We start from the raw sequence: 10,285 nt of genomic DNA, 5'->3' as shown, positions 1-10,285 counted from the left end.
GCGTGTTTTTAGGGTGTACCCAAAGTGTTAAATGGGACCCTATTACTGAGACTTCGTTGTCTGTATGTCTGTCTCTAGGCTGTATCTCATAAACCGTGATAGCTTGAAAGCTGAAATTCACAAAATATGATGTATTTCCATTGCCGTTACAACAAATACTAAAAATTAACAAAAGTAAAATATTAAGGGATCCCTTAGTACGGAACACTTCGTGCTCGGGTCCGACTCGCACTTGGCCGTGTTTTTTTGATTTTTACTTATAATATCATTAATTACGGAATGAGTGAGCAGGACGGCTAGCATTGTGTGAACAGCTTGAAAAAACCTCGGCCTTTTTCGGGCGCTGGCCCCATTAGCATAGGAACTTGGTTCTTGTGTGTGATCGTTATCTGAAATATATAAAAATCTTTTAAAAACTTACACATAGCATAATTTTTTACATACCTTCTATATGTACATCTATTTATATAAAACTCAAAGGTGACTGATATAGTGATCTATCAACGCACAGCCCAAACCACTGGACGTATCGGGCTGAAATTTGGCATGCAGGTAGATGTTAGGACGTAGGCATCCGCTAAGAAAAGATTTCCCGAAATTCTTGCGGGAACGGGGAAAAACGGGGATGCACGTACAAAGCCGTGGGCGGAAGCTAGTTATTTATAAAACATAAATTCTTAAGTCGATAAATTAATGAAAATTGTATTCGATTTTCAATACTAAACATGTTGGGGTAAGATCTATTAATTACTAGTTTTGGCCCACGGCTTCGCCTACGTTTTTAAAGAAAATCCCGCATAGTTCCCGTTCCCGTGGGATTTCCTCAATAAAACCTATCCTATGTGTCAATCCATGTAACCCTCTATATGTGTGCTAAATTTCATTGTAATCGGTTCAGTAGTATTTACGTGAAAAAGTAATTAACATCCTCCTCATATACAACCATCCTCACAAACTTTCGCATTTATAATATTAGTTTTAACCGAACCATCTTCTCACCAACCTGCAAAATCAAATCAAATCAAAATCAAATCAATTTGACGATAATGACAAATATGTGTGTTACTAAAAGTTTATATTGTGTAAAATCTCATGCTCTGTTGTATTTGTGTTATGTTGACAAAAAAATATGTGCGTGTACTAGTACACACGTAAGAAGTGAAACTTCTTTATGACCTTATTTTTCAAAAAATAATTTACTATATGCAACTTTACAGAAATACGTCGAATCACGCGTCGGATAAGAAAAAGATGGCGCGTAACGGAAAAATGTCACGCGTAACGAAAAAATGTTACACTAAATTTTTTTCCAACCCCGATAAAGAAGTTTCACTTCAATAAACGTTTATTTATTTAAATCAAATCAACTAACCTTGCAAGGTGTCTGCATCCACGGTTCGCCATCTATCTGCATAGGAAATGTTCGTTTAGTTGTTATTGTCACTGAACTGCATTGCGCTAAACGACGCCCTGATGCTCGGAGACCTAAAATTATTGGAAATTATTTTATCCTTGTAAATCTATATGATATATTATGTAGTTAGATATAAGCATGGACGAATATATATATATATATATAAGCTACAGATTATGTAATATTGACATGATGTTAAAAGAGCAACTATGGAGTTTCTTGCCGATTCTTCTCCATAGATACTGCTTTCCGAATCGGTGGTAAATGTTAAAAATACTTATGTAATGACGATTCGAAAGTGCTATTAAAAGTAGTCTAATTGAATAAATAAATGTTTGAGTTTGAGTTTATACTAATATTATAAAGCTGAAGAGTTTGTTTGAACGCGCTAAACTCAGGAACTACTGGTCCGATTTGAAAAGTTCTTTCGGTGTTAGATAGCCCATTTATCGAGGAAGGCTAGGCTATATATCATCATAAGACCAACAGGAGCGGAGCCACGCGGGTAAAACCGCGCGGCACAGCTAGTCGTAAATATTCCTTCATTTAAATTCTCTAAACTCAATGTTTTTTCTTAGCTGAAGTGGTGTATCATTAAAATCCTTACCAGTTCTAACTTGTCCCATGTGTAAACAATTCTCCAGACCAATAACTTCGATTAATTTGTCACCGATATCTGAAAAAAATAATAGAAAAGTAATAAAAATAGTCAATTGAAGATATAGTATGATAAACAGTTATTTATCCTAGTGTCATTGTGTTTTACTGTTACTTTTTTTAGCTTTTGTGTATGTTTTTGTGTCTGTTAATAAATGTATGGATATATCTATGAGTTTAGTGCGTATTATGTTGCTTTCAGTGCAAGTTAAGTGTGTGTAGTGTCACTATGGTGTTATTATGTGTATAGTGTCTTACCCTGCTGTTTATCCAAATTAGAATAGATTTGTTTAACAAAATAGAATTATGTTGTGTATATAATTTCAGGCGTAGTGTGATGTAAGTTTAGTGTCACTATAGTCACTATAGTGACACTAAATATATAGAGTGAGTGTATAGTAGGAATAGTGCGTTACTATGTTGCTTTTAATGCAAGTTAAGTGTGTGTAGTGCCACTATAGTGTGAGTTTATTATGACTTTAGAGCGTTACCCTAATGCTTTTAGTGCAAGTTAAGAGTGTGTTGTGCCACTATAGTGTGAGTTTATTAGTGCGTTACTCTAATGCCTTTAGTGCAAGTTAAGAGTGTGTTGTGCCACTATAGTGCGAGTGTAAAATAGGAATAGTGTCTTACTCTGTTACTTTTAGAGCAAGTAAAGTGTGTGAAGTGCTTATATGTGTGCTTATATTGTGAGTGTATTATATTTATAATTGTATAGCGTCTATGTGTATAGTGTAGTGTCTTACCCTGCTGTTTATCCGGTAAATGCGGTCTAGGCCCAGCTCCCCACAAATTAGAACCACCATGTGCATACGGTATGTTCAAAAGTGCTACACCCTGTAGGGCACCACCACGACGTAGTGGTAGGGCTGTACCGTCACACTGTTGAAATAATCATTTATTTCAGTATACAGAAACACAGAAATAATAAATTTAAAAATTAATAAATGATAAATAGATACGAAGTACGAGCAGATAGCAAAACTCATTATAAAACGTTCGAAACAGCTCACTCACACAAACATAAAATATGGTTCGACTTGCATGAAATAAAGAAAATATATGATACTAGCGGTCCGCCCCGGCTTCGCCCGTGGTACATATTTCGCAATAAAAGGTAGCCTTTGTTCTTTCTCAGGGTCTAAAGATTGTCTGTGCCAAATTTCATCAAAATCGGTCCAGTAGTTTATGGGTGAAAACCATACATACATACATACAAACCTTTCCTCTTTATAATATTATAGTTCAGGATACATCGCCCATTTTTGCAAGTGACTACTATCAAGCTGATTTTCCGTTTGTAGCTTTATTTTGATGAGACACCGAATAATTTCGTGTACGAAACTCTCGATTGTGGTAGCTAACAGAGATAACAAGGATAAAATTTTTGATTTGATGGTTCTCAAATATTTATTACGCAATTTGTAGGACAATATGTCTGTTGAATTATATAAACATTAACTATTAGTATAGATGTTTAAAATAGATGGTATATTGATTTGTTTATAATTTGGTAATATTTAATTTATCAAAATATGTATATAAAGCGAACTGCTCTGACGTCGCGAACTAAATTATTCCATTTTTTTTTCAAACATTTTTTTTTTCCAAACTAAAAACTACTTTTACCCTACTAAAAGCTACTTTTTCCCTAAAATCTCACCACAATATCGATATTTTCATGTAAATTCTTGCAGCTGGCAGCGAACTGTTCCGACGTCGCGAACTCGAAGTACCAAAGCTTGTTCTTCATTCGCGAACTGAATTTATCAGGATTTCTTTCTCGTTCTGTATGGAATTTTACGCATATTGCTGCGTCCTGGAATATTTTTAATTATTAAATAAAAAAAATCTTATAAACTTATATTTTAAAGCAAAAAATGCATATTCTTTTTTTAAGGTTTTCTGGCATTTTTTCAAAAAAAAATAATGTAATGGAATTTGGAAAAATATTGACTTATGCCAAGCTATGTGCTAATTTTAGATCTATAAATAAGATCTTCTGAAGATCAATTAAGACATAACGACAAACAAAAATGAACCTTATGAACTATGTCACTAAGAGTTTGAATCAAAATTCTGAAATACGACTTCATGTTCTAGATAAATATTGTAATAAATATTATAAGCTTTTAAATAAAAAATGTTGTATGGTTTTATGAAACCACGGTAAAAGTGAAACTTTTCGTATTTGTACGATAATTATCGTACGTATCGTGCGTCACGCGACATGCGCTACACAGACCAAAAAGTTTGAGACGATGCAATAAAAGTTTCACTTTAAAATGGCTGATTAACAGGCCTATATAATTTTAAATAAATAACAGACATCGAGCAAACATCTATGTTCATAACACAAATATTTGCCCCGGGTGGGAATCGAACCCACGACCTCTGGCTTGGAAGGCAGGGTCACTACCAACCAAGCCAACCGGTCAGTCAATATACTATCGGAATATCCAAAGTAAGGAGTTTTCACTTTCTTTGCGAAATCACAGGAATATTTTTATTTCGTTCAATACTTACCACACCAATAGAAAAATAATTATTGATGATATTGTATGGAACAGATGTCGGATGTGGAGCGGAGTCGGGCATCTGTACTAGTTCACACTAAAATAAAATAATAAAAATATGTATTAAAATTACCTTTTATTATAGGACAGTTATATAATAATTATCATCATATAAAAAGAGCGGGTGTGCCGAGCACATTTGTCAGAAGTGAAACTTCTTTAGCAAGATTCATAGATACCAAAATCGTCGCCTTACTACATGACGTGACGGTATTTTCATGACCTTGACATGTTAATCTCAACGTTTTACTGCAAAAACTAAAAAAATATATAGTTAGTTTAAACTCATGAAATTATCGTGACGATTTTGGTATCTCTGAATCTTGCCAAAAAAGTTTCACTTCTGACGCCCTTCTTTTAACTACCTACATAATATTATTACTTTTACATATAAATGCTATAAATTCATCTAAAAACACAGGTGAAGCCGCGGTATAAGTTAGTAATACATACATCATGAGTGATATTCTCAATGTCAATCTGCCATCTGTCCATCATAATAGTACTGGCTTTGGCTATTTTGTCCAATATTTTGTGTATTGATTCACCTTCATATCTGGAATTGAAACAATCCATACTAATATTATAAATGCGAAAGTAACTCTGTTTGTCTGTCTGTCAACTCAATCACGCCTTTACTACTGAACCCATTTGCATGAAATTTGGTATAGAGATATTTTGATACCCGAGAAAGGACATTGGATAGGTTTTATCCCGGAAATCCCACGGGAACGGGAACTATGCGGGTTTTTCTTTGACTGCGCGGGCGATGCCGCGGGTGGAAAGCTAGTGATACATAAAAATAAAAATTTGTTATTAATAACACACTCACATGTCAGTCTTGTCAGTAGCAAAAGGGACCGGGCGGTATCAAAAAAAAGATATTTTAAATAAAATATAAATATATTATTTTTTATGCAGCTATAAAATACTACTTAATACTACTACAGAATAAATAAATAACTTTGACTGGCCGGTTGGCTCGGTTGGTAGTGGCATTAGAACAATTTAACAATTTATTTAAACTACATGAACTTGCTAATGTATAAATAAATAACTTTGACTGACCGGTTGACTTGGTTGGTAGTGACCCTACCTTCCAAGCCAGAGGTCGTGGGTTCGATTCCCACCCGGGGCAAATATTTTTGTGATGAACATAGATGTTTGCTCTGTGTCTGGGTGTTAATTATCTATATAAGTATTTATTTCAAATTATATATATATGTATGTTTATCAGCCATCTTGGTTTCCATAACGCAAGCGAAAGCTTAGTATGGGATCAGATCGTGCCGTGTGTGAAAATTGTCCTGAAATATTTATTTATTTATAAATATATCTCACCCTCCACCCCATCTCAAACACCTGGCCAGATCATTCCCAGTGCCAAGCGGTATCACACCCACCGCCGGCTGCGTTTCCATTTGGATTTTATCTGAAAATTTTATAAGAATGGTAAAAAGTCCTGTAAAAAGTCAACGTTTATGGAGAAATTAACAAAATCACCTATTTGTATCCTTGAACCCTGCATCGGATATCAATATACGTAAGTCAGAATATGTGGTAGTTTAAAAACTTCGCTTTTTTAACCTTTGTGAAAGTTTACTTAAATAGTCACCCCAAAAGTGACTCACATTTTTTTTTAAATTGATATGGCTAGAGGAAACTAATCAACACCAAATTTTAAAAAACTAAACAGCGAAAGAAGGTCATAAAATTGTTATACACGTGATAAGGAACTTCGTTCCATCAAAATAGTTCACAAGTCGATAGTTCGTAATAGATCTTAATTAGGTTGAAATAATTTGTTGAGAGAAAAACAGCTGTACCACATAATATTAATACACATAAAAGAATAGTTAAAAAAACTTACCCATAGTCTCAAGCACCCAGCCGACGGTACCATCACCACCGCAGCAAATCACACGGTAACTCTTCACGTCTTTGAACATTTGGAGACCTGTCAAAATAAATAGATAATCTTAATATACAGGGTTACAGGTAAAGTCGATGTAGATCCGTTAAGGGCATGTAGTACACATCATTTCTGAATGATTTCACTATGTAACCTCCCATCCTAAACTTAACCGTTTTCGAGATATTCGAGTTTTAATTTTTTTTATGAAAATGCCCAATTTTTCGGCTATTCAATTGAATATTTTGAATTTTTATGACTCTTATGATTATTTTTTTGGTTTTTTACATGAAGAATGACATGCTTAATTACCTTACCTGACTAAAATTGCACGTAAGTTAACTAAATAGGTCATTGTAGACGATCGAAACTTATGAAAATAAGTACAAATTATAAAAATATATTTTTCTTTTCTGGATATCTCAAAAAATTATTATGGCACTTGCTCTGCAAATGTGCTTAAAAACATCTACATTTTATCAGCTATCCAACGAGGTATAACACTCTAGGGTATTTATTAACCTCAAAGGTGAAACTTAGTTTCTAAGGCTACATGGCAGTCAGAATAAATAGCCCTTATTTAATCTTATTAATTTGACTTAAGTTCAGCATCATCATTTCAGCCTACTGGCTTTCACTATTGAACATAGGCCTCCCTCGGCTAGGTACAACCTTCATTCATCCATCGATATCCCGCTATCCTGACCTAGGAGATCATTCAGTTTTATAGCATTTTTTTTGTTCACATCGTCGATCGTGATTATGATTAATAATGACCGTACGCCAACTATTACTTGAGCGTAAGTGACTAGTTACTGGCTATTGTTTGGAAAATAACGTAATCGGTGCGTTGTTAACGCTAGTTGGCATACAAAGTCACTCACGCTCAACTCATAGTTGGCGTACAGATCGTCGGTGATTGTAGTAAGCTAAATGAAACAATAAATCAGTTCAAAATAACATTTATTCACCTAATGTTTTTGAATAAAATTTTATAGTTCATGTTCTACGTGTCCACCTCTATTTCGCACACATTTTCTCATTCCTTCACGTAGTCCACTTTTCACTACACCATGTGGTTAATGTTCTTCTTATGTCGTTAGCAGCATTTCAACAGCACACAAGCAGCATCCTTTCTTTGAGAACTTCCACTAACGATATGGGGTTGGGCTCACTGTAAACGAGGCTCTTCATGTGCCCCCATATATAAAAATCAATGGGGGTCAGGTCGGGACATCTGGGTGGCCAGGGTAAAGGCCAACCTCGTCCAATCCATTTGTTAGGATAGTTACGTGTCCAACCATTCCCTAACGCTTCTTCTGAAATGAGCAGAGCAGCCATCATGTTAAAACCACATGTCCCGCAGTAATTGTAATGGGAGATCATTAGTAGGTCACCTAAGTCACACACATAGGTCGTGTGGGAATCCGAAAGCACAATAATTCGCATCTACCATGGACGAATCGCATGAGCAGACTAAAATGGATGGCAAGCAAACAAACGACCAAATACAAAATAATGGGCATTTTGTATCCCCAAACTTGTTTTTGCACATTATTTTTCTCACTCTCATCTGCATAAATCGTAAGTTTTCTCGCTCACACGCACCGGATTAACTTGAAGGACAATAGCCGAGGGACCCGTTAGACCTACTACCTGAACCTTTTCAACTGTGTTTTTTTCTATGAGTTTAAATACAACCCTAGGTTGTTATACCTCGTTGGATAGCTGATAAAATGTAGATGTTTTTAAGCACATCTGCAGAGCAAGTGCCATAATAATTTTTTGAGATATCCAGAAAAGAAAAATATATTTTTATAATTTGTACTTATTTTCATAAGTTTCGATCGTCTACAATGACCTATTTAGTTAACTTACGTGCAATTTTAGTCAGGTAAGGTAATTAAGCATCTCATTCTTCATGTAAAAAACCAAAAAAATAATCATAAGAGTCATAAAAATTCAAAATATTCAATTGAATAGCCGAAAAATTGGGCATTTTCATAAAAAAAATTAAAACTCGAATATCTCGAAAACGGTTAAGTTTAGGATGGGAGGTTACATAGTGAAATCATTCAGAAATGATGTGTACTACATGCCCTTAACGCATCTACTTCGACTTTTCCTGTAACCCTGTATATAAATCTCGTGTCACAATGTTTGTCCTCAATGGACTCCTAAACCACTTAACCGATTACAATAAAATTCGCACACCATGTGCAGTTCGATCCAACTTGAGAGATAGGATAGTTTAAATCTCAAATCGTTTTAGAGAAAGCGGGCGAAGCCGTGGGCGGTAAGCTAGTCTACTGTAAAATAATAAGTCGGGTTTTCCTTCTTGACGCTATAACTCCAGAACGCACGAACCGATTTCCACAGTTTTGCATTCGTTGGAAAGGTCTCGGGCTCCGTGAGGTTTATAGCAAAGAAAATGTGTCTCTGATGGCGAAACGGAGTTCGCCCGAATTGCTAGTTTTGTATAAATCCATACTAATATTATAAATGCGAAAGTAACTCTGTCTGTCTGTTACAGCTCAATCACGCCTAAACTACTGAACCAATTTGCATGAAACTTGGCATGGAGATATTTTGATAACCGAGAAAGGACATAGGCTACCGGGCGGACCACTAGTATCTTATAATTAAGTAAGGAAAGAAGTGATTGAATTTGATGGATGGACATGAATTATTGACCAGACTTGACCAATTTCTGTATGAAAGAAATAAGCTCGCTTTTGATGCTTTTTAAAATAGTTATAAGTTTTTGCTTTCGATTGTAATTTTGACAAATGCATTTGAGAACAATTATTATTACATAGTTGTTTTTTTTCGACTTGAATTTAGACAATGCGACTAGAATTTTGACATTTGTCAACATTATAATCGCTCGATCGTTTCGATGTTATTAGTTGCTGTCAAGTTGCTGTTAATCTATATTATGTGGTACTTGCCTATTTCCTACAGCAAAAAATCATACAGGTGAAGCTAATAAAATGTTCAAAATCTCACCCTGCATAGGCCCGCCCTTCGTGATATCATGTACTTGTCTCGGATTGAGAATATACTGCAGTTTCCTTAACACCCTCGCCCCTTGCCTCCCCCCACTCTTGGGGTTGATGAACACGAGTAACGGACAGGAACCGGGAGGGGGGGTGATTTGGAAGGATATGGGGGGAGCGCGGTGTTCCTTCTTCTTGTCTTCCGCGGCTATGGAAGTGGGAAGGGAGATGGAGACGGGGAGGAGTTGCTGAAATTTGTAATGACATTATAAAAATATGTTTTTTGTTAATATTGTCGGTTTATTAATAAGCTTTCTTTAGCTTTGAAATCTGTTGTAAACTCTCGATTTTTTTTTTATTATTTATAAGAAAGAAGGAGAAAGGTTGAACGTGAAAGTTTATTTACAATTTAACGCACCCTTTTTCTAAATTTCATCAAAGATACAAGCGAAATTCAAACTTTGTACAGCCAATTTACCTATGCGCCTGTACTCGGCAAGTGAGTTTGTGTGTGAGTAATTAAGTGTGGTTGAGTTGGTGAGTCAGTGATCGTGTTTAATACCTGTTCGTTATACGGTTGATGCGATAGCGCACGCTGTACGCCATGTAAGTGCTTTTTTTAATGTGCGAGTGTGTTTGTGAATTAGTAAGTGTACCTGTGGGCGAGTGAGTTTATGCCTGTATACTACGTGTATGTTTGTATATCTGTTTCTGCTGCGGGCGGTGC

General features: G+C 35.4%; 1 protein-coding gene across 1 annotated transcript in view; it reads right to left on the bottom strand.

Annotated features, from left to right (window-relative positions):
• The window catches only part of LOC123704057 (diacylglycerol kinase 1), a 53,174-nt gene continuing 42,889 nt past the window's right edge, over positions 1-10,285 (bottom strand). The window contains exons 15-24 of the mRNA XM_045652316.1: positions 9,569-9,806; positions 6,518-6,604; positions 5,989-6,079; positions 5,101-5,203; positions 4,598-4,684; positions 3,735-3,890; positions 2,818-2,953; positions 2,022-2,090; positions 1,373-1,485; positions 1-389 (exon numbers count right to left, since the gene is read on the bottom strand). Of these exons, the coding sequence (XP_045508272.1) occupies positions 297-389; positions 1,373-1,485; positions 2,022-2,090; positions 2,818-2,953; positions 3,735-3,890; positions 4,598-4,684; positions 5,101-5,203; positions 5,989-6,079; positions 6,518-6,604; positions 9,569-9,806 (1,173 nt within the window). The 3' untranslated portion in view covers positions 1-296. The remainder of the gene's footprint in view (positions 390-1,372; positions 1,486-2,021; positions 2,091-2,817; positions 2,954-3,734; positions 3,891-4,597; positions 4,685-5,100; positions 5,204-5,988; positions 6,080-6,517; positions 6,605-9,568; positions 9,807-10,285) is intronic.

Source organism: Colias croceus, chromosome 28, assembly GCF_905220415.1.
Source record: "Colias croceus chromosome 28, ilColCroc2.1".
NCBI classification, from domain to species: domain Eukaryota; kingdom Metazoa; phylum Arthropoda; class Insecta; order Lepidoptera; family Pieridae; genus Colias; species Colias croceus.
Note: the sequence above shows the minus strand (reverse complement) of the source record. Positions and strands in the feature narration are given on the sequence as shown.